Here is a 25,769-nt window from a genome sequence, read left to right on the forward strand (position 1 = left end):
AGAGTAACAATAGCTCAGGCACATCCTAGGCTAAGTCTGAACTTGAGAAAACTGAATGAAAGACAACCCTCCTGCCCAAGTTAACTTCCTTACTGCTGATTTAAAAACAGAACAATGCTTTAAAAGGAAATATAGATTTTAAGTGGAATCTTAGTATTTCGCTAATTGCCAAAAAGTTTTCTCAGCCATAAATAAATCATCCTTACTAGATTCAGCAGTGCTTACTTATAAGCCATGTAACACATTTTAAACCTGGAGCCTATAGAGACCAAAAACTCAGCATGTTGAAAACCTAAATAAATGTGTTCAATGCTAAAATCAGTTCTGACCAAGTAGCATTATGGGCTACAAAAGGATTTCTTTACGATTAAATAAACAAAAATGGGAGAAAAGGTCAGGACAACTCAAGGGCTAATGCACATGCTTTATATGGGGCACACATAGGTCCCCCCCCCAACCAGGCAGTACCCTAAACAGCTCAGGGAGTAGCCTCAAAACCTAATAATCATGATTATAATGATTTCGATAATGAACAAATCATTGCCAGTTTTCAAAGGCAAGATATTATATTCCACAAATCTTTTAAATAATTCCAGTAACAAAACTAGTTTAAATTCAGACTACAGTAATCATACAGTGGGTAAGGTGCTTGCCTTGCACGTAGCCGACCCAGGTTCAATACCCAGGACACCATATGATTCCCTAAGTCCTGCCAGAGTGATTCCTGAGCACAAAGATAGGAGTAAGTCCTGAACACTGCAGGGTGTGGCCTCAAAATACACAACTGAATTGATTTAAATCCTTTAGAAGGTGAAAAGTTAAGATCACAGATGAGGGACAAGAGTGATAGTATAGCAGATAGGGCATTTGTCTTGCATGTGGATGACTCAGCATTTGCCATCATCCTTTATGCCAGGCATCCTTTACGGTTCCCTGAGCCTGCCATGAGTGCTTTCTGACTGCAGAGCCAGGAGCACCAGTGGGTGGACCCAAAATCCAACCAAATAAATATATAAATAAAATATAAAATTTGTAAATCCAAATTGCAGTGGTCTTTGAGTCAGTTCGAAGATGGACCAAACTTAATAATGGACTTGGGAGATCAGGAAGTAGAATACGAGTTCAAAAGTGAACCGTCTATGATAATAATAATAATAATAATAATAATAATAATAATAATAATAATAATAGTAATAATATAAAATCAACTGTTATGGTGTGAATAAGCTCAATTGTTCAAGATCCAATTTAAGGTTTTAATTTTTTTCTTTCAAAATTCTTAATACTCTTTAGGGGGAATTTTAAAACAAAATTTAATACTGGGTCTGCTTGATTGCAATTTACTCTTGGTCTCTTTTCAGTTCAGTTAAGCGCTCAACACCATTGTGCATCTTAAGAAATACACTTTTGTTTGTTTGTTTTTTGGACCACACTCTGTGACACTCAGGGGTTACTCCTGGATATGTGCTCAGAAATCACTCCTGGCTTGGGGGACCATATGAGATGCCGGGGGATCGAACCGCAATCTATTCTAGGCTAGTACCAACAAGACAGGTGCTTTAGCGCTTGCACCACCACTCTGGTCCCCCAAAAGATACTCTTTCAGCTGGTTCCTAAACCCTGGACTCTGCTGAGTTGCTTATTCCCAACAGGCAACAAACATATACACACTCCCTGAATGCTTAGTGAACACGAAACATCACAATCTTACTCAGTAGAGTCTCAACTTATTCCAATGACTCAATGACCTGAACAAAATGTGGGTTTAATCCAAGTTTAATGTTCAGTTCAGTTGAACTTAGGGCTGTGTGATTTAGATGAACTGTTACAGGTTGCTTTTTGGGGGGTAACCACATCCATTGGTGTTTGGAAGCCCATGGTGTGTTGGGGTTTGTATGCAGGGGTCCTTCATGCAAAAACACACTTCAATTCTTTGAGCCATCTCTCTAACCTATTGCAATTTCTTTTCTTGGGCTTCAGCCTCCAATCTGGTACATTTTTTCAAAGTCAGTGTAAGATTAAAATATGCATACATGCTGTGTGGCTCAGAAAAGTGCAGTGCTGGAAAAGTAAGTGGTTAGTAGAACAGAATCAACTTTATAAACCCAAGTCTCTTGATTTTCAAATTGAAGATCTATAAGTGCACAATATAATCTGGTGTACCTTTGATCATTGCAATAATATAAAAACTCTGAAAACTGCTTAGTGGCACAGTATCAGGGATGGCATATTCCTAACTGCCCTGGAAACACTGCTTGGCCACATCATCAGTCTCTTCTATAAAAACTAATGGCAAATGACCAGCTAATGTTATACATATTTGTTTCCAATATACCTGATGCAGTAGTGGGAAGGGAAATGGGCAAAAACTGAGACCAGCTTTACTATTAAGATAAGAACTTTTTGGGCCAGAGTTATAGTAAAACAGGTAAAGTATTTGCCTTGCATGCACACAGCCTGGGTTCAATTCCCAGCACTCCATATGGTCCTCTGAGCCCACCAGGAGTAATTCCTAAGCACAGAGTCAGTAAGAATATCTGAACATACCAGTGTGACCTCAAAACAAAACCCCCAAATGATAGGAATTTTCCCGGGGTAAGATGAGGGCCGAAATCAATCTTAGACATACTTTGCCAAGTGGTTCATGAGCAGCTGTAACATCTGCCTATTTTTCTCTGGTAGTCGATGAACAAGGGTGTGGATTTCAGAGACCCGAGATTCCTGGTTCTCCAATTCTGTACAGGAATAAGAAAGGTAGTATTTAATCACTGTCACAGATAAATCAGTGTACAAAACTTAAAGAAAACAATGGTTTCACACTAACAGATATCTCCAAGGTTTAAGATCCCATTCTGCATAGTAGTGAAGAGTGTGACAAGATCTACAAGTTGTTTCTGTAATAAGAGTTCATCCAAAAATGAATACTAAAAAAATTTCAAGCAAGCAAACAAAAAACCTCAAGCCAAAGTGATGACATAAAAAAGCAAAGCCAGTATACTGCACATTCAAAGCAACAAACTTGGAAACTTCTGGCTTCTTAGGGCAATGGCTTCATTTCAAGGAAAAAACTCTATGCCCTTGGCAAGTATTAAGCAAGTTGTACAGGAACCATTATCATAAGGGCCTCAAATATCAAACTTACACCTCAAGATTCTTGCAATAAATATCAAAGGAAATGACTAGTTATTCTCAAATCATGTGTGATAACCAATCTGGAAGGAGAATGTAAATCTTCCTGTCAGCTTATAATCTAAATCACAGCCTGTCACCTTTCCTTAGATGAATGTGGGTAACTTGCTTCATTTATCAGGGAAATGCTTATAGAACTGATATGTGGTTTAGAGAATGGCTTGTGTGTGATTTTAGAATTTTTCTGAGAAAGAAATGGAAAAACTCCCAATGTTCTCTCATGTCTTCTGCCCTGTATAAAGAGGACAACTGAAAGTCAATATGAATAGCCAATAATATGTATTGCTAAAATAGGTCAGTAGTAGCCACCAGGCTAAACAAACTCTGAAGGCTTAACAGAAGCAAGGAGAGGGACAGAGATACTGCCATTACTGCACTGTGGGGATTCAGGTCAGATTTAAGTCTGTTAGAGAACTTACTACTCCCCTTACAGGAGCCTGTTACAAGCAGACAGGTCCTTGTATAGTTAGGGTAGTTTGAATCTAATCCCTATGTGTTTTAATATCAGTAATACAACACCAAGGACCTGTGTGACATTGCTAAAGAAGGATAAGAAGATGTAAATGGAAGCCAAGATGAAGAGAACTGGTAAGTTATATAAATGATGTCCTATTCAGGAAAACTCTTCCAGCACTCAGTTTAGATAATGTGCAATGTCTGATTCATTCCTCAAAATGCTACTCAAGGACTGGAAAAAACCCAAGGAGTTAGAATCCAAATAATCAAAATTAAAATGGTAACTTGCTTTTCTTTTCTCCCCAGCCCTTCAAAACACGTCTGAAGTGTCTTTCTACTGTAAATTAAACCTGGTACCAAGTTCCTCAGCTTATCCTGATTTGGTTTCACTTTTATTATGCCAGTCTCATGAGTGCAAATGTGAGCAGTTTACATACAGAATGAGAGGAGTTAGATAATATTTATTTTGGGATACTGACTAGTCTTTGAAACAGAAAAAAATTCTATTCCCTTCCCCTTAAAGCTGTGACAGAAAGAAAACTTACTTGCCGCTTTGATGAAACTTCTTTGAAACTGGTACATCATGAGTGGTCCTGGAAGCATTCTGGAATAAAGACACACACTCGTCAGCTCAATACAGACAAAATAATTTCTCTAAACAGCAGTTTGAACACTGCCAAATGATTATACGTCCCAAAGACAAAGATTACAGAGAAACAGTACTCAATTAAGTTTCCCTATGGAAAGGGTCCTGAAAAATTCACCTGAAAATTTTCATTCTCTCTAACTCAGGAAAACAGGTACAGCTGTTTCATAGTCACAATGAGAAAAATGTGAATGCTACAGTCTAGCACAAACCAGAGGTTTCTTTGTAAGTCAAATAATGACTCAACTATCAACCAGAGCATCAGAAAAACAGTTAACTAACTAAAAAACATTTTACTACCTGTACTTAACCTCATGTCCTTCCAGCCATTACAATAGCAATTAAAATGTCTTCCCTTTCTCATAAAATCACCTCATCTGCAAACACCTTAAAAACTTTGTTGAAAGCTAGACACAGAGGGGATCACTTATACTATCAGCCTGGGGGATAAAAAGAGGGATATGGGATGCATGCTGGAAACAGGGGTGGAGGGAGGACAACATTGGTGGTGGGAATGCCCTTGATCCAATGTCACTATGAACCTAAAATATTACTGTGAAAGATTTGTAATCCACTTTGGTCAAAATAAAAATTATTATAAAAATAATAAAAAAAAACTTTGTTGCGTGTCCTGTGAGGTGATTTTATTAAGGCATAATTTCCAGAAATGTCAAAAGGTGAGGATCCTTTCCCCAAAAAAAGGCTGGCACTATAAAAATCTACTGTAGTTTAAAAAAAAAATGAGAGACTTACATTTACTTTTATAACTGATCAGTACTTATATGCTAAAGTGAGCAATCAATAAAATCTTCTACAAAGTAGTTTTGTATAAAATAAAGTCTTTGGAAATAAATGTTGCTGTAAATTTAATGACAAATGAGTCTTTTTCTGATAGTCAAAATGATATGCTTCTCACAAAATCTATACTATTCCTGGCTCAGACTTTGTTTTTCAACAGATCCCGTTTCAACTTAGTCATCACCTGCATTATATCTTACACTTGACTACAAGATACTTCTATAAATTCCCCAATAGTCAATAAAACCTGCATAGCCAATCCTCTCCTATGGCTTTTCTCCTTTGGCTTTTTGGCCAAATGAATCTTCAGGATCTTCAGAAAGACCTACAAATGTTTATGCAATTCATAATTACAGATCCTATTTAAGGCTTGATCCTGCTTTTCTGTGTAAGAACTACAACCTTTACCTTCTTTCAGTGTAGCAAAATGTACTGCCTATTGATAAAACTAAGATGGGAATTGTTAGTCCATTTTCCTCTCCTTCTGTTATTAGTGCTCTCTTTCTTCTCCTACATCATTACAGGAGGAGTCGAGTGATATATAAGTACTATTACATGTCTTACAAGGAAAACTAAATTCCCTCAAATAGTTTTTCAATCTGAGCTGAAGAAGAAATTCCATTAACTTCACATATATAGAGACCAACCTCAACATATATTCTATCAAATGCATTAGTTGAAGCACAGGGGATATCTATGCATAAAAAGCACATGACTTTTTATTTAAATAGATAATGAAGACATTTCAGGGACTATCACATTTACAGCTCTGCTAAAGGCTAATCATGACAGTTGCATCTCATGAGAGCAGTTTCCTAAGTCACACCAGGCACCACTGCCCAATGACAACCCATTGTAAGTCTGGATGACTTAGAATCAGCTTGACCAGCTAACTGTACCCACACTGAAGCTGTTTCCACATCTAAAACACCTACCCAATAGCTCTCTGAAAGTTGAAAATAAAACTGCATATGCTTCCTGATCGCATGATAACAAGCTGGCACCTTGCTATGCAGATGGAAAGTCCCTACCTGAGGTATGTCTTCAAAGCACTAGTGATGGTCTTGATCTCCCATTCTGCACAGATATCCGTTTCTGTTTCAGAAGCTGTTTTGGGGTCTAAAGCAAAGAAAGGAGGAAAGATGGCTTTAAACACAAACATATAGACTGCTACATCAAAGAAATACAAGGAAAAGCCAAATGGCGTCCATTTGCTCTTAAGAAAAATGCTTTAAAATTCAAATATCTATAGCTGGCCAGAATGCAACAAAACTGATCCTCCCATAAACTGCTGGAGGCAGCAGAAATTAATGCATCTTAAAAAAAAAGCAACATGGCAACATGTATCTAAAATTATAAAAAATACACATATCCTTTATTTTTTTTTAAGAGATGGAGTGGGTATATGGGGTAGTACTGACGGGGCCGTTTCAATAGTGTTCATGGGACCATATGTTTTTGTTGTTGTTGTTTTTTTTTGGTTTTTGGTTTTTGGGTCACACCTGGCGGTGCTCAGGGGTTACTCCTGGCTGTCTGCTCAGAAATAGCTTCTGGCAGGCACGGGGAACCATATGGGACACTGGAATTCGAACCAACCACCTTTGGTCCTGGATCGGTTGCTTACAAGGCAAACGCCGCTGTGCTATCTCTCCGGGCCCGGGACCATATGTTAAAAGCAAATCATGCATCCCAGCCCTCTGAGCTGTCTTGGCCCAAATGTTTATACTGGATTTGTGGGGGTATGGTTGGGCCACACCTGGCTGTGCTCAGGGGTTACTCCTATATCTGTACACAGGGATAACTCCTGGCAGACTAGGGAGACCATATGGAATGCTGGAGATAAAAACCCAGGTCAGCAGAGTGCAAGTTAAGGCAAACTCCCTATCTACTGTCCTATCACTCCAGCTCCTGTTTATACTGTTTTAACCAGTAACCTCACTTCTCACTATCTATTCTCAGGAAATAAAACATGATAAAAGTTCTGTACTCCAAAAATACTCTTCACACTATTTTTTATAACAGTAAGGGAGAAAAACAACAACAACAATGATTTAATGAGATAAATTGCAGACAAGGGAGATAGTGTGAGAGCCAAGTCTAATTCCTGGCATGATATCTTTAACCCGACCACTAGGCGTAGACCTTATGTACCCCCAAAACTGGGCCCAAGCAGTGAACCATGTGGGAGCACTATTGGGGTGGTGACCCACCATAAAAATAAGTAGACAAAGCTGGCTATAAAATGACAGAGGAAACAAGCTAAAATTGATTATTTAAAATTTAAAATTGATTATTTAAAGTACCTGATAGACAATTATGTTATATTATCTGATAAATATAGCTATATAGCAATATAAAAATAGATATTATATAATGTCATGGAAAAAATCAAAATTTAAAATTTTGTGAGAAAGTCCTATGAACAAAAGGTGAAAAAATAAACTAGAATTAAAATGATGGTTGGTTTAATTTAGAGTGACAAGAGTTGTGATATTTTTAAACGTTTTCTAAATTATGATTTGTTTTGTTACCTTTGTACTTTCTATCAGCTCTTGGCCATTTCTGTTTTTTGTGTCATCCTCTTGCATGAACATTGTTTATCCTAAATTTTTTTTATTAAAGTAGCATTGGTTTGGGGCCAGAGAGATAGCATGGAGGCAAAGTGTTTGCCTTTCATGCAGAAGGTCATAGGTTCGAATTCCGGCATCGCAAATGGTCCCCCGTGCCTGCTGGGAGCAATTTCTGAGCACTGCCGGGTGTGACCCAAAAACCACACACACAAAAAAATGTTTAAAAAGTTGCATTGGTTTTTAACATTAAATATATATTGGGGGGGTTATAGCATTATAAATCAATATCTGTACTTACTATGTTATGATTGTCACCAAAAGTCTCCCCAAAGCCTCATTTCCATCCATCATCAAACAATTGGTCTGTAAAGGTTTCCATCTGGCAACCATTATTTTATTCTTATAGTCTGAATATTGTTTCCTATAGTCTAAGTATTGGGTTTCTTTTTTCGTCTATCTTCCAAAAGGGCTTTTTATAAACAAGTATATTTAAAATTACGAGAGAATTCTTCTTTTGTGTGTTGTTTTGTTTTGTTTTTGTTTTTGTTTTCTTTTGGTTTTTGGGTCACACCCGGCAGCACTCAGGGGTGACTCCTGACTCTATGCTCAGAAATCGCCTCTGGCAGGCATGGGGGATTTGAACCACCATCCTTCTGAATGGAAGGCAGACGCCTTACAAGGCTATCTTATAATGTTTGTTCATAGGCAAAAATAAGAGGCAGAGGTTGAAGAATGAAAATCGCCTCATACCCATCAAAAAGACCCTTTATTTTTATTGCTGCCAAGGTGTCTTCCAAGACAGGAAAATTCAACTTCCTCATACACACACTAGAAATAGCCTGCAGCTAACGCATCTTTCCTTCCGATAATGCCTCATTTTCAGATGAGACACTGACTTTGCTCAGAGTTGTTTATTCCTTTCTTCCACCTACTCCGGCAGGCCATGAGACTCAGGTGGGAATTCCTAAAGCATGCAGCTCCCGGCTTACAGATGATTCAGGGATGGGTCAACACTTGCTCAGGACAGTTCCAAAAGACAGCGGAAGGAGAGCTCCAATTTCCTGCCAGACTTGCTTGCAGCTGGGAGATTATACAACTGCATTGAGAGCCAGCAGGTAGAGCCTGCTTGAACCTCACTGACAAGACTAGGGATGAGGGGAATAGAAACCTGTGTTTTTTGTTTTGTTTTGTTTTGTTTTGTTTTACTTCTCTAGCTTGGGGGTGGGGGCACATCTTACCAATGCTCAGGGTATATTCGTGGTTCTATTCTCAGGAAGCATAACTCTTGGTGATGCTTGGGAGATCATACAAAGTACCAAGGCCTGACGTGAGGTCTGCCACAGTATAGCAAGCTCCTTTACCCCCATACTATCTCTCTAACCACTCATTTCCCCCTCCCTTTTTTTTAACCTATAATAGAAGGGGCAATATCAATTGCATCTGAAATTAACAAACTTCTATCTCTGCACTTATTTTTTTTTTTTTTTTTTTTTTTTTGGTTTTTGGGCCACACCCGGTGACGCTCAGGGGTTACTCCTGGCTATTATTTTAGCAAACTTAGTTCCCTGTACTTCTGAGAAAGCAGTTCTTAAAGCAGTGGTCTCAGCTCTGTGTCTGGCTATCAGCTTATTATTATTAATTATTGAGATGCACTTGACATGCAACAGGAGATAGGCTTTAGGTATAAAAAATAATAATGTTATTTGTACAGTATTTTAAAATCATGTAAGTCAATAAAGTCCTTTTGCTTTAAGCCAGTTGAGGTCAGACTTTCTTTTTTTTTTTTGGTTTTTCGGGCCACACCCGTTTGATGTTCAGGGGTTACTCCTGGCTAAGCGCTCAGAAATTGCCCCTGGCTTGGGGGGACCATAAGGGACGCCAGGGGATCAAACCGTGGTCCTTCCTTGGGTAGCGCTTGCAAGGCAGACACCCTACCTCTAGCGCCACCTCGCCAGCCCCGAGGTCAGATTTTCTATAAAGTAAATAGTTCTAATAATACAGCAGTAAACAAAGACATAGTACTGTCTCTGGACTGTCTCCAAGAAGAAAGAGGTACCTCTTTCAGGGACAAAAGCCTTTCAGCAGGAAAGGGAGATGAATCACTGAGGAGCACAATTCATTTTCTATTTTTTGGAAAAGAACCTACTTTTATCCTAAGAAAAAGAGACATAGTCATGAGTGGCTTAAGGATTTAGGCTCTAAACTCCAGGTAAAGGCACAGATCCTCACAGCTGGTTTCCCTGGACACAAATTGAGAGATTGGAAAGGGCAGGGGTGGGAGAAGTCCAGCTCATAAAATGTTCAACTCCTCAGAGCAGAATATTTGTGATGGACGCACTGTTCACAGTTGACTCTATGTTATAATGAAATAAATTTCTTGTCACATAAAAAGCCTGAAGAGTATGGATTTATTTCCAGGGCCCTGAGTGGTAAAATGCACAGTTTAATCACAACACATTTGTGAAAAGTGAATACACAATGGCTTTCCAAATATTCCAAACCTCTGCAGCTTTAATTTGTCTCTTGCTCTGACATCTACAGTCCCCTAACAACTTCTTCCTGTGGAAGTGCACACACCAGACATTTATGCTTTGCATGACCTTTTCCCTTCCTTATCCCAAGACACATGTAGAGTTGCCATACTAGAGAGTTCCTGGAAGCAAGACAAATGTTACTGTACATTTTTTCTAAGGAACAAACCAACCTCTACCCAAAAAGATTGAGCATAGTACTAAACAGGCAGCAGTTGGCAGGTCTGGGAGTTGTGAACTGTTCCATGAACCACATTTAGCAAACTAATGATTAGCTTCCACTTATTCAGGCTCTGTAACCATAGGAATATTGTGTAACATTTCAGAGAAGAGAGTCAAATTACAGCCTGGCTAAGGGGCTTTTTATAGCACTCATGAAGCCAGGCTCATAACTTGAGCTTGTCTGTTTTAATTCAGTTAATATTCAAACTAATCTCAGTATAGTCCCACAAGGTACCCAACTTTCAGAAGGAGTTGCCAATTTCCACACCTCTCTACTGGGGCTCCTCTCTCTCTACCTGGTGTCATCTGAAGTTGATACAGACATTATGGATACATATTTCTTTTTAAGTCTTGGTAACAATTCTTCTTACCCTGTTACCTGATGACTACAGTTAGTAAATTTGACCAGTGACAGGATTTAAGAACAACCATCATAGGGATAAACTGAAATGGGCCTATTTCAACATTGATTCTGAAATGGAAGAAACAGACAGAAAGGAGAAGTTACAAGGGGAAGAGGTCTTGGAAATGTCAGACTGGATTAGTACCAAATTCTTTTGGTTCCCTACTGTGCTGTTGACAAAATCCCAAATGGCTTGCTAAAGGAAATGACTAGGAAAGACATCTACATACTCCTAAATTTCCTAGCAACACCATAATGTAGAAAAAAATAAAATGTTTTCTCTTTAATTGAGAAGTAATCATAGGTACATGGAAAAAATAAACAAGCAAAACAAAAGACATATACTAAGTTTCCTGCACCAAAGGAAATTACTGATGTGTGCTAAGTTTTTTTTTTTTTTTGGGGGGGGGGCACACCGGTGACACTCAGGGTTTACTCCTGGCTATGAGCTCAGAAACCGCTCCTGACTTGGCAGACGCTGGGTGATTGAACGGAAGTCCGTCCTAGGCTAGTGGGGGCAAAGCAGACGCCTTACTGATTGCACCATTGCTCCGGCCCCAAAAATGTGCTACTTTTAAGATGCTAGTTTTAACAGTGAAGGTAAAAGAAAGGACATATATGAATATAGATACCTTTAAATTTTATTGCTTGGTGGCTTAAGCTTTGGTGCTGGGGGTGCCATTCCTGGTGAAGCTAAAGAGACCACATAGTGGGCTGGGAATTGAACTTAATGCAAAGAATATGCTCTGGTTCATTGAGTTTTCACTTCAGATAATAGATATAAAAGTATATTTATAGATGAACATATATATATATATATACACACACACTGCTTTTTGGCCCATACCCCGGTCAGGAGTTACTCAAGCTATGCGCTCAGAAATTATACCTGGCTTGGGGGAACCATATGGCATGACACTGGGGAATCGAACCTCGGTCCGTCCTAGGTTAGTGCATGCAAGGCAAACGCCCTACCTTGTGCCAACACTCTGCCCTAAATGTATATTTTTAAAATCAAAACTGGAAGTACACTATATAGTATTTTGCATGTTACTTTTTTCAGCCAACAGTATATTCATAAACAATATTAACACAAAAAAACTTACACTACTTTCCTGTACCATAGTTAATTTAAATTTTCCACTAATGATAAGTATGGCTACTGTAGATTTTGCTAGAAAAATGACTGCTTCCATGTACAATTGGTCTTATGGGGAAAACTGCCAGTAGTGTAATTTCTAGTTTGAAATAAACATCTACTTTAAATTTTGAAATACACTGCTAGAGTGACTACTTCTCTAAATAATTGGCAAAATGTTTCTTCTTAGTCATTGTGACTGATTTTGGGGAAAAAATGATCTGATTGCTTTAATTTGCATTTTCTTTCATGAGGAAAAGATAAGGTCTTTTCTATGTTCAATTAAGGTTGAGTTTATCGCACATATTTTTGCCCCTTTTAATATATACTGCATGATCACGTAACAAGCATCACAATCAAGATATCATTTCCCTCATTCTCTCAAATTCTTCTTGTCCTTTTCTCAAGTCAATCCCAACTCTATGAATCAAAGCCTCCATAGACACTTTGATATATAGAATCACACAGTTGCATGTGCTAGGAGTTAAATCTGTTTATTACTGACTACTGTTCAACTTGATGATACAGCACAATTTGCCTATTAACAAGATGGTAGGTTTTTGGGTGGTTTCCAATTGAGGGCTGTCAAAAATAAAGCTGCTATAAATATTAGCACACAGGTCTTTATATGGGCTACATTTTCATCTCTTAGATAAATACTTAAAGTGGAGCTGGGTAAAAATATGTAGGAATGTGTCATATGGTAAGTATGTTTAACTTTAACAGACTGCCAAACTGTTTTCCCAAACAGGCCCTTTATATTCCCATCAGCTATGTTAAAACTCTTGTTGCATCAAATCATCATCAATAAGTGAGCAGCCCCATTTAGAAACTTGACCTATTCTAAAAGGCATAAAGAAAGAACTCATTGCTTGAATTTGCTTTTCCTTGTTTAATTATGTTGGTAAATTTTTCACATGACTTTTCATCATTTAAATATTTTCTTTAGTGAGCTACTTGCTTAAAGATTTTGGTCATTGAAAATATAAAGTTATGTTTTTATTACTGAGTTGTGGGAGTTATTTTTAATATTCTCTTGATACAACTAACTTAGCAAATACATATTTCCATGCTTGTCTTTTCTTTTTCTTAATCTTTAAAAGTGCATGTTTTTTATTTGAATGTAATTTAATATATAACAGATTCATCTTTTTATGATTCCAGATTGTTTCTAAGAAACATTTTCTAAACCAAAGTCAAAAAGACTTTCCTCTAAGTTTTCTTAAAGAAATTCTAATGTTTTCAGAACATGATGCATTTTGAATTAAAAATCTGTAAAATAAGGGTTGAATTTAATTTTCCCAAATGTATATCCAATTGTACTTATTTGTTAAAAAGACTGTCCTTTCCCACTGAATTATTTGGCCCCTTTATCAATGTTCAATTGCCCACACATATATGGGTTCAAGTTTGGTATTCACCTCTGTTATACTGATCTAGATGTCATTTCTTAAGATTCTTAAGAGTTTGGATAGTGGATAGAGTGCTTACCTTCAGTTATAAGAAGTTGTCAAGGAGAAAGTCTATGACTTCAGCTCTACTTGGAAAGAAATCTTTGATTTTATTTATCCTACTCTGTTAAAAAGAGTAGAGGAACACAGGAAAAAGGAAAACAGACACCTAAATCCTCAGAGGGGGGAAAAAAGAAAAAGTTCCCAGCAGAATCAAGATATATGGTTGAGGCATGTTACCAATACTCAATTTGACACTCTCATAAGTACAGCTCTTTTGTACCTTCCATATGTTCTCTATAGCACTGATGTTCCATAAATATTTTTTCAAGTTTGAGGATAATATGCAAAAATATAATAAATGTGCATTCTTTCATTACCACAGTTAAATACTGAAAAGGGAAACACATAGTTTCAACAGCATGGGTAATATGGGTAAGTCAACATTCTGGCTGTCACCAGAGGAATATCTACCACATAAAGTTTTCAGGTAAATCTACACTGGAGAACAATATGGTGTAGGATCTACCCATCTGAATACTTGTCTAAGTTCCTCCAAGTGATGTCACGCTGCATCCCCACCCCTGGCCGCTCTAAAGATATGTAGCATCTACACTGAAGTTATACATTTCTGAGTGGCTTAAAGATACCCTGAGATTAATCTCTGGGCAGTGGATACAGACTGAGCACAGTCTCTTTATATCAGGAGTAGTGAATTAAAAAGTGGGGGGAGGTCCTAGAAAAATATAGAAATAATCAGAAACAAGCCATAGAATACTTCAGATTAACCTGGGGTAGCATGAGGGAGGTATTTCTCACAGAAAAAGAAAAAAGCTCTTAGAACTTCTAGGACCACAAAAATGAAAACTTTAGGAGAGCAAGAAAATTGCATGAAATCATGTCACCAGCCCTTAAATTTCATGAATGCCCCGCATGTCAGTTTCTGGCACTGCAAAAAAATAATACGTTCAAGCAAAAGCTAAAACAAACAAACAAAAAACTAGCTCACATCAGAGGGTGTTTTAATAGAATTTTCAAACATAACAGAAAAAGAAAATAAAATCAAACTGTTTTGGGGTGAGACAGAATGTGGGTAGGGTACTGCTTTGCACTTAGATGACCTAGGTTTGATCCTTGGCATTGAATAAGGACTTCCCAGCACCACCAGAAAAGATTCCTAAGTACTGCTAAGTGTGTTGCCTAAACCTAAAATATTAAATATATGTATATATATAAATATATATAGTAAGATCAGATTGGTTAAACAGAAGATTTAATATCTGATAAATGCTTCTTCGCAAAAATACAGGAGTCGCAGCAATACCACAGCAGGTAGGCATTTGCCTTGTATGTATCCAACCCAGGTTCAATCCCGGCATTCCATATGGTCCCCCAACTCTGTCAGAAGTAATTTTTAAGTGCAGAGCCACCAATAACCCCTGTGCACACACCCCTGGGTGTGGCCCAAAAACAAAATAAAAATTTCTTGACAAAATACAGGGACCAAAGAACAAGAATATGGTAGACCACTTTGACCCATATATCTGAGACCCTAAGTTCAATCCTTAACACCACAAGAAAATAAAATATGTATAACAAAGAGATCAGAGCACTGTAAAACATATTGCAGAAAGCTTTTGATTCTCTATAAATTTTGAGGAAAATGAGTTTTGTAAAATACAAAGGTAAAATAAAGAGAAACACATTAAAACAATTAAAGTAACAAGTAAAAGGTACAAATGTAAATGACTACATTAGTAAAGACACTGAAAGTTATTATAGGGACCAGAGCAATTGCACAGAGGCAGGGTATTTGCCTTGCACGCAGCTGACCTGGACCTGGGTTCAGTTCCCGGCATCTCATAGGGTCCCCTGAGCCTGCCAGGAGCAATTTCTGAGCAGAGAGCCAGAAATAACCCTTGAGGACTGCAAGGTGTAACCCCCTCCAAAAAAAATCCATTATAAAATTAAAATGGTCATTTTAAACAACAATAAGAAAAAATCAGCAAAATTTAAATTAAAATGAAATATTTGAATATACATTTAGAAAATGTTTGTTAAGATGCTCATCATTGGGGCCGGTGAGGTGGCACTGGAGGTAAGGTGTCTGCCTTGCAAGCGCTAGCCAAGAAAAGGACCATGGTTCCATCCCCCGGCTTCCCATATGGTTCCCCCAAGCCAGGGGCAATTTCTGAGCGCTTAGCCAGGAGTAACCCCTGAGCATCAAATGGGTTTGGCCCGAAAAACCAAAAAAAAAAAAAAAGATGTTCATCATTAGGAGAAAAATTAATTTCAAAGGTGAAAAATGGGGCCAGTATAGTAGGCATAGTAAAATAAAAAAGGGAGAGGAAAACACTTTCACTTACCCTAACATTTATTAAAGGATGACTACATTGTGATGTTTAAAAGTAGTGGCAAGAGAGAAAATTTTTTCATTATATGGCTAGTTGTTAACTGAATTAGTAATTGAGGAAAAGAAGAGTTAACCTTCCATTTTGCTTTAATATATCCCACATAGATTTTCAGAAAAATGAAGTCATTTTAATCCTGCAAAATTAAAGATACTTTTTAATTCAGACTATGCTTTAAAACTGCTTCATAAAATTGAACTTCATGTAAATTTGAACTATTTATAAGACAAAATAAACATCTTTAAATTTTAAAATGAGTAATACTCAGGAAAAATATTGGTAACACCGCACTCAGATATAAAAATGTTCTCACTGTTGGGCTGGAGAGAGTACAAAAAAATAAGCAAATTGTTTGCCCTGCTTGCCGCTGAGCCTGCTTCAGATCCCTGATACAGCATATGGTCTCCTGAATACTAACAGGGTTCCCTCCTGAGCACGGAGCCAGGAATAGTCTTTTGGTTATGGCCCCAAAACAAAACAAAATAAGAGTTCTTATAATCAAAAATGGACATACAAACCAAAAAGTAAACTAAAAACATAAGATAGCGAGTCATAATGGAAAAGTAAAGAGCAATAAATGCAGAAAATGCCTGTTAAAGAAATGCAAAATTAATAAAAAAAAAAGATTCTATTTAACTGTTTATGACTTATATGTTAAAAAAAATGGAGAGTATCAGAAGTTGGCAAGGATGTGAGGCACCAGATACTCCTTTCAGACTTTGCTAACAGCAAATTTGGGAATATCAAGTAAGGATCTTGGACTTATGTATATGCCTTGACCCTAGCAATTTGACATTTAAAACATAAGTGGATAAATAATTAAATTATCCTATAAAATTAAGAACAATAACAGTGACATTTTCTAGCATACAGAGGATCTAGACTTTTTGCAACTTAAATCTTTTGACTTAATCCTTATATTATTAAAGAGGCAAGACTCTCACTACAGGTGGTGAGATGGAAGACTAGATAGATTTAAATGATTTGTGTAGGGTCAAACAGACAAACAGTATAACTGTAACTGTTCTAATGTTCACCTGGTACCTTTTTAGAAGGTTTTTAAATAGTCTGTATAAAGTGAAACTGACTAGTTGGAAAATTACAGATCCTCTATGTAACACATAGCTCAATTAATCATATTCTGAAATTTGAATGACATCAAATATAAAAGTTCTATCTTGTTATATAAAAAGTTTATTAAAATGGCTTTTATGAGGTATAAATCCAATTCTGCAAACATTTTTATTGTCCTATGACAGAACAAATAGTGAAAAAGTGATGGAAACATTAAACTGTCAATCAGATTACCTCTATTCTACCAGACTTTTTTCTTTTTATATTTTCCCAAATGTGCTACAATGACTACTCAAATTTTAATTTAATTTAAAAGAAAGAAAACAATTTAAAATAGATATTTTTAGGAAGAAAAACACAAATGGAGAGAACAACTAGCATATGTATTTAAAAGAAAATATGCTGAGGTAAAAAAAAATCGGACATTTATTTTAATGTAACTTTTGAGGAGAGAAAAAATATACACATGCAAGATACTCTAATTTCTGGGAATATACAAATTCTTTTTACTTTCAACGACATGATTCCTGTAGTAAGGAAGAAGGGATAAAGCTCTTGGTCTGATTGAAGCATAGGTCCATCCCATATTTGCTAGTTAAAGTACTAATCTGCCAAGTAAGATTCTGAAAGTACTATTCCACTTCAGAATGAATTGACAAAGTCAACGGATATCTCACACACTGTTTAGCAAATCAATGAATATAATAAAGAAACAGTGAGTGAGTAGTTCATGCAGGGCCTTTGCACCCCAGTTTATCGATAGTGCCTATGGCACACCAAACTAGACTTAGGATTTATTTTCTGTTTTTACTATTTCTTTTATGTGCATAATTATTTTCTGGATCCATAGGAAAATAGAACAAGAACATGGGTATTTTGATCTGGTGCTACTCATTGATAGAAAGAAGGGTCTTTCCATACTACTCTATTTAGCAAACTTGACCAACATGGTTTCTTCTCCTGATAGCAAACCAGTCGAAATGTCATTTCTCTTCTACTGTCACTTTCCAAAACAATATGTTATCTTTGAAATCTCTCTGCTGCTATATCCAATTGGCTATGGAGTCCTTTGACCCTTGATCTCCAATTACTTTGAGCTTATGCTTTTCTCCTGACCTCAGGGGGGCTATTTGGTCTAAGCCTTGATAGGGTATTTGTTCTGCTTCATCTCTTTCAAAAGTCTTCTTCCTCCATGCCTTTCATGATCAAATAAATGCTCTGCATTTCAGCCAAGGTTATCCTCTTAAAATGAGAATCTTAGCTAATTAGACCTGTGTTAAAGGTACTTTTTATTAGAAGCTTCCCAGCAGCTGTTTTAGGAAAGTACATCCATCACTCCATTAATAATCCTGCCCAGCCCATGGTCTATGAACCCTCTTACAGTGTTCCCACCTCACTAAAGATAGGTGGAAGGAACAGGCTATTTGTACCCATCAGCTCTGGCTCAGATGACAAACCAAAACTGGAGGAATGAATCAGGTGACAGACTCAATACTAAGTAATCAAAGTATTCAAAACTGTCTAGAAAAGTAATTTCTTTTTAACGATATGAGCTCTCCATCTGACCAACCACTTAGGCTGTCTACTGGAACCACATCCCAGGAGAATACATCAATAACAAGATTATCAGAGTTGACAGATAACAAGAAGCCAAAAGGGGGTTGTGGGGCAGAGCCCAGCAAACTTAAAGATGTCGTAGAGTCACCAGATTCAGCTACACATCGGCCTTCTTGGTCTTGCCAGTTATTCAAAAAAAGGTTTTCGATTTCCCTAAAGGAAATTCAGCTATTTCAAATTGACACCTGGGTGCTTCACTGGGCAAAAAAGACCATACAAAATCATTACTTAGTAGATTTGAATTCCATCTCACTTCCTAAGAAAAAAAGTGACCAGAGTGTACTTTTTATGACTGAAACCCAACTACAAACAGTTTTGTAATCATGGTGCTTAAAAAAGTGACCAAAACATAACAAAAACTTTTGAAGAACATTCCAGTTAATTAACAAATAGGATATCTTAAATTTTCAGTTTAACTCTCCTGTACTCTCAAGTACTCTAAATACTAAAAATATCATAAAATTATCATTATTAGACCTGAAGAGATAGGACAGTAAGTCTGTCCTATCTTATAGACAGCAGACCTGAGTTCAATCCTTGATACCCTATAACACATCTCAAGCCCCACCACAAACCATCCCTGACCAGGAAGAAGTACTAAATACCAGTATGTGGCCCTAAAACCATGTACCTATACCATATATATACATATGCAAATATATACATACAAGCATATACAAATACACATTAATACTCTCTGCTGTAGTTGCCACAGACCTTGATTTCTATCTTCCATACCACTATTTAAAATATTTCCTAAATCTGAAATTAGTCTTCTAATTTCCTCTTCACAGTCAATCTTCCAGAACCAGGTCATAGGTCATGAGATACTGACATTATATTTACAATAAATATTTAATATGCCAAGTATTTCTTCCTATCAGGACACTTTGCAGATAAAAGCATACTTTTTGTATAGTTTCATCTGCTGCAATGGGCAATCTGCTTCAAAGAGGACTCATTTAAAAAATACTTGCAGCTATCATAAAACAGAGATTTTAGACTTACAACAGAATTGAAAATATTTTAAGGTTTTAGGAAGTAGTACCTGGGCTAAGGAGTTTTTCTTACATGCAGTTAACCCTCATTTGATATTTTACACTGCAGATAATCATCTAATAAGCATCACCAGATGTGACCTCTGAGCACAGAGCCAAGAGCAATCTGAGAGCACTGCTACGTATGGCCCAAACCCCTCAACTCCAAATTAACACAATTCAGCAATCTAATTTCAGGAATTTATCATAAAAAAAAAAACAAATTTATGCTCAACAAACAATGCTGCCTGTGAATGTTTGTGAAAGCTTTATTCAAAATTTCCCCAAATAGGAAATGATCCTTTAACAGATGAATGACTAAGCAATCTGTATGGTTATGTGTCTGTACAATAAAATGTCACTCAGAATAAAAAGGGACTATTAAAACACAGCAACCTAAATAAATCTTGAGGGAATTAAACCGACAAAATAAAATACCCACAATTACATATTTTTATAACTCCATTTATGTAACAATCTTAAAATGACAAAATCACTGAAAGGGAAAACGAACTAATGTTACCACAGGTTAAAAATGGGGTACAGTGGGAGATGAGATTGATGAATGTAGCCATAAAACAGCACAGAAATACTGTGGTAATGGAACTGCTCTGCATCTTAGTTGTGAGACTATAATACTGACTAGCAGGTAAGTAGGTACCAATGGGAGAAAGTTGGAAAAGGGCGCATGGAATTACTGCTTATAAATACCTATGAATTTATAATTATCTCAAACTTCACAAATTATTTTTAAAAAACAAACAAATCATAATATACTAAATTGGAAATAATCAATATCTCACAAATAATCAGTTTTTAAAAGATCTCACTATACAATAGAGTTTTTCCCAAAAGATCTCTATTTGTTCTAAATAATTTTTATTTTGACCAAAGTGGATTACAAATCTTTCACAGTAATATTTTAGGTACATAGTGACATTGAATCATCTCTCTTTAAAGAAAAAAAAAAGTAAAGAGTAATTCTGGTCATCACAAGACAGAGTATTTTTTTATGTATGAAACATTTCAGAAACTGGGATGGCAAAAGCAATGAAAAATATTCAGATAAGTATCTGTGCTCAGAACACTAAGTAGGACCCCAAATGACAATCCAACTCTCTAAGCTCAAGGGATAAACAACAGGCAGGGTGGTGAAATCTGATCTGTTTGCCATTTAAACCCATGTGACTCACTGAAGCTGGCCACATTCAGACCTAAATATACAGGAAACCTGCAGCCTTAGCAAATTTGACTCATTGGCTTCTGGCTTTTCCACTCTAACACTGCACATTTGTAGATAGTGTTTTTTATATTTACAAGAGCACCTTGCAAAGGAGAAGGTTTCAATGCTCAAATGACAAATATATAAAATCTAGAAGGATATGTATATATATATACACATATAAACCTAGATATATATTTATATATCTAGATATATAAAAATCTAGAAGGAAAGAGGATCCAGAAGAATTATCTGCTCATATATTTCTTGTCCAGGAGTCACCACATGACATCATTTAGAAACTGGGACTGTGAGGCCTGAAGTCTTCTGCAAGTTAGATTTGTGCTCCACTAAATGCCTATCTCTAAACAGAGCAGAGTCGTGAGTTACTCCAACAAAGTAAGTAGGGTGCAGTCGTCACATGAACAATCTAGCACCACTTAGACTGCTACTTCAGTGTAGTGCTTGAAAACTGCCATTTTTGTTTTGTCAAGTCCTTTTTCTGTACCTTTTCCAGCAATGCTCACAGTCAAAACAACTGGTGAGCAGGACAGCTGACTTCTCAGGGTCTTCTCTTATACACGCTGATTCCCTAAAATCAGCCTATTATTGTTTGGACTCATAACCTAGTGAGGGTAGGAGAGTCATAAATGCACTCACCCATCAGAATACTCAGCAGCTTCTGCACTCTGGAATTAACCCCTACAATGCGGTAGAGTCCTTGTTCATTGATCCCTGAGGAGATAAACAGTAATAATTTAATTAGAGGAACTTCAGAACACAAGTCAAACCAACTACGCCAAATGCATTTTGTCCCCCTTCATTTTCTCAGTCTTTCTAAAAGCTGCTCTAATTAAAGTCCCCTGTCACTCAGCCTTGCTCTTAGCAAAGGAGTGGGATTTGGTACAGCTGTCTAGGATTTCACGGGTGTGCTGCACACTTCAGCCCTTGTGTTAACTCATCATCAGAGGGAGGACAAAAAAAAAAAATCTTTTGTTGCCAAAGACAGCATCTGAGAATTGTAAAAGGTGCAACATACACAGTTATATGTCATATTTGACCAGGCTTTTTATTTGAAAAGCCAAAAATAAAATGATAAAAATGTAATATTATAGCAAACAATACTTAAAATCTAGTTCAATGTAGAGAATGAAAATACTGAGATATAAGTACATTTTTAATTTTGGAGACTTTTAGCCAAGACTGAACAATTTAAAAATTCATTCATTTATACTGTGAACATTTTTGTTTGTTTGTTTGTTTGGAGCTATACACCCAGATGAGCCCAGGGATTAATTTTGATGCTGTTCTCAGGAATAAATCTTGGTGGTGCTTAGGGGATCACATGAGGTGCCATAAGAACCATAGTAGATGCTAGGGAATGAACCAGAATTGGCTATGTGCAAGGCAAGTGCCTTGCCCACCATACTATTGCTCTAATCCCAATACTATGAGTACTTTTTATAAAATAAAGGAAGTATCATCTTCAGTCACACCAAGGAAATGAAGTAGAGGGCATTTACCTTCAAACACCCAAAGAACAAAAAAACAAGAACCCACTTCAATACTTTGCTCATTCAAGAATAAGGTTTAGACCAGCACCAAACCAATTTACAATGCAGACCAAGTGATAGGAAATTACTTTCTTCTGCCTAATCCTCTGCCCACCCCCTCAATTTACCTGTCTCCTAATTTCTATTATAGTTACCTAATTTACTTCTCCTACTTACAGGCAAAGAAAATCTGTTTAAGTACAAATCAGTTTAAATCCAGCCTTTACTTAAAATATTCCATAAGAAAATGGTTCCCCACTGTATTTAAGCCATAATCAAAATGGCCAGAATCAAAAGGTCCTACATAATTCATTAGATCAAATCATCAACCATCATTCTGCTCAAAGACATCGGCCTCCTATTATTCCAACAGAACAGGTTCATGAGCCCAATCCCTGCCAAGATATACTTGTTTCCTACACGTGAAAGGAAACCTCTTCCTGATCTGTTCATCTGCTTCAGTTCTCACTCAGTCTCTTCAGTCAAAGACATCATATGATCAAAACTTTTAGAAGTTAAAAATACCTTAAATTATGTTTCTTATTTCACTTATCTTTCTTCATACATATATAAAATCACTATACTTGTATATCCCTCAAATAAACTCTAAATAATCATTATATCATCAGCATCTATATCAATATGCCATATGGCAGAGTAACTAAAACACAGAATTAAACTTTATCAGTGTGATTACAACAAAATTTCCTGAAAAACAATTCTGAAAGAAAAAAGAAGACTGTGTCTTCAGCCAGCCCCATATAGAATGTGAACTAGTAGTGAAAGAACATGATCGAAAATGGTAGGATTTTACAGGTAAAAAGTCCTGCAAATGCACAGAAACGATCCTGCATGGTTTTACAATCCAGGAACCCTGCCAAAAACTAAATAAATAAATAACATAAAAATCCCTAAATATCTATTATCTAAAAACTATCTAAGAACTATCTTTAGTTCTTGCTAAAATGGTATTTAATGTATACTGTTCTTATTTCTTCTTGGTGTTAAATGAAATCTCTCTTAATTTAAACTTACTAAGTCATCCTCATCTTTCTGAAAGGGTAAAAGGACAAGGATACAGAGGCTGAGAAATCAAACAAACCAGTGACAACCTTATGCAAGTAGTTTTTTTGTTTTATTACCAGAAAAACTAGTCCTCCTAGCTGCTGGGCTATATTTGCTACAGAGATTTGGTGGAGGGTTTTAGATGATTAGGTTTTCTTTTGCTTTTGGCTGATGAAATCTGAGAGACATATAATCAAGAATATGAACTTCATTGGGGAAAGATGGTGACTTCTGCTTGGAACTCTTTTTTTTCTTTCTTTAGTTTTTATGCCTCTACTTTGTTAACCACACAGATCTCTTTATTTTTCAAGCTTGTCTTTTTTTTTTTTTTTTTTTTTGCAAATGAAAACCAAACAAAAATTCCTTTTGAAAATAAATACCTTAGTAATGATTAATTTTAAAATTTAGCCAACCGTACTTAAGATGTATTGTTACAACTAGCAGAGACAGTGGTAACACAGGGACATACATATACAGATACACACTTTCCCTCTCACTGCCATACTGGGAGAGAATAGACTCACATTGTAGAGGCTGTTCTATGACTTAGTTTTGCACTCCATGTATCTATTAAAAATCCTGAATATTGATCCTTTTTATTATACTTCTAGTGATTTGCAATTTTTTTTTACTGCATGGCTTATATCACTCAATGATTTTTATCAATTTGGTGGGAAGGTATCCTAGGAGTGCAAGGGGCTATCCCCGGAAAATACGCAGCTTAGGTAAATAAGCCCAAAAGTTTTGGTGTTCAAGTCCAGCAGTTTAGAGGCCACCAAAATCATAACAGAATGTGTGTGTGTGTGTGGAGGGGAGGTGTTGCTATGGGCTTGAAACTCAAGGTTTTACAAACAGAAGACACTTGATTCCAGTGTTCTGAGCTATCTCTGGCCCCTTGATTTAACCAATTTTTGAGATACTGGCTAGAATCTCATTATTCATTTTAACACCATTGTGCAAACATCCTATGACTCAATCAGGCCCATATCCTTAATTTTTTAAGATCACTTCCTAACTAGATTACCTACTTTAACTTTATATTCTCTGCCATTATTTGCAGAGCACTGTAGTCCTCCTCAATTCTTCACTAAAAGGAAGGTAGCAGAATAAGCATATTCTTTAAATGTTACAATAAAAATTATTACCTTGTAAAGAATATTTTTTATCCAAATACAGAGTAGAGGCTCATAAAGACAAAGATTTATTTTGATTTTTTTCCCTTTCCTCTCTACTCAATTCCTGATTACCATTTCAAAGATAATCCTATTTCTCATCTAGTAAGTGTTATACTTTAAAAAGAAAGAACTTTCCAACAAATAAAATGGACTACTGGTAGGGACTGGAGAGATAAATCTAATAGTAGAGTGCTTGCCTTGAATGTTTCTGACCTGGGTTTGACCCCTGGCACCACATATGGTTCCCCTGAGCTCTGCCAACAGTGATCCCTGAGCACAGAGGCAGGAGAAAGCCCTTTCAACTTACCAGAAAAAAATTAGTGGGGAGGGGTATTGAATTAAAAAGACTGAAAGAAAAACAAAATGCATATCTTTGGCAATGCTTCATACAAAGTCCAGGGAAAAGATATTTATCAATTTTCCTGTGGGGAACAGAAGACCAATTTACTCAAAGCTACAAATCCCAGAACAGAGGAATCTCTTTATGAAAAGCCTCTCTGGAGAAAATAGACTCTGGTTTGAATCAGCTGTCTAGGACCTACTTCTACAGAAAAGGGTCAACATTCGATAGGCAGGGTCTGAATCAGCACTGTCAGGGATCCCTTTGCCCTAAAAGGAAGGTCCTTCCTAGAGGGACCAACAGAGTATTTGGGGGAGGGGCATATCTAGCAACACTCAGAGGTTATTCCTACTCTTCACTCAGAAATCATTCCTGGTAGGTAAAGGGGACCATAAAGCATTATAGGGATAGACCCCAGATTGGTCACATACAAGGCAAGTACCCTACCCATTGCACTATCGTTCTGGCCCCTAAGCCAACATATTTCTTAACCTCAGATCCCAAGAGGTTCACTAGAGAATTAGGGAGTTTATGAACTTAGGCAGGAAAATAATTATGTCTTTATTTCCATTAACCTATCACTGAAATTAAGAATTGTGTGGGACCAGTGTCCCCACACATACAATATATATTGATAGTATTATATGCACTTAGTTTATATATGCATAATATCCATCTTGTATTGTGACCTTGATAATGCCCTACAAAGCTCATTTCTAATCTTTTACTGCCTCAGTCCCAACCATTATTTCCCCCCATTTACCCATGTAGGTGCAGCTCATGACATGAAGCTCACCACATAGAGTGATGAGTGCAGTTAGAGAAATAGCTACACTGAAAACTATCATAACAATGTGAATGAATGAGGGAA

At 36.7% G+C, this 25,769-nt stretch overlaps 1 protein-coding gene across 1 annotated transcript in view; it reads right to left on the minus strand.

The window, feature by feature from the left end:
- Window positions 1-25,769, minus strand: part of ARHGAP26 (Rho GTPase activating protein 26) — a 517,227-nt gene that overhangs the window by 200,422 nt on the left and 291,036 nt on the right. Inside the window, exons 14-17 of the mRNA XM_049786899.1 lie at window positions 21,426-21,500; window positions 6,121-6,208; window positions 4,191-4,249; window positions 2,630-2,735 (exon numbers count right to left, since the gene is read on the minus strand). Of these exons, the coding sequence (XP_049642856.1) occupies window positions 2,630-2,735; window positions 4,191-4,249; window positions 6,121-6,208; window positions 21,426-21,500 (328 nt within the window). The remainder of the gene's footprint in view (window positions 1-2,629; window positions 2,736-4,190; window positions 4,250-6,120; window positions 6,209-21,425; window positions 21,501-25,769) is intronic.

This window comes from Suncus etruscus, chromosome 14 (genome assembly GCF_024139225.1).
Source record: "Suncus etruscus isolate mSunEtr1 chromosome 14, mSunEtr1.pri.cur, whole genome shotgun sequence".
Lineage (NCBI taxonomy): Eukaryota > Metazoa > Chordata > Mammalia > Eulipotyphla > Soricidae > Suncus > Suncus etruscus.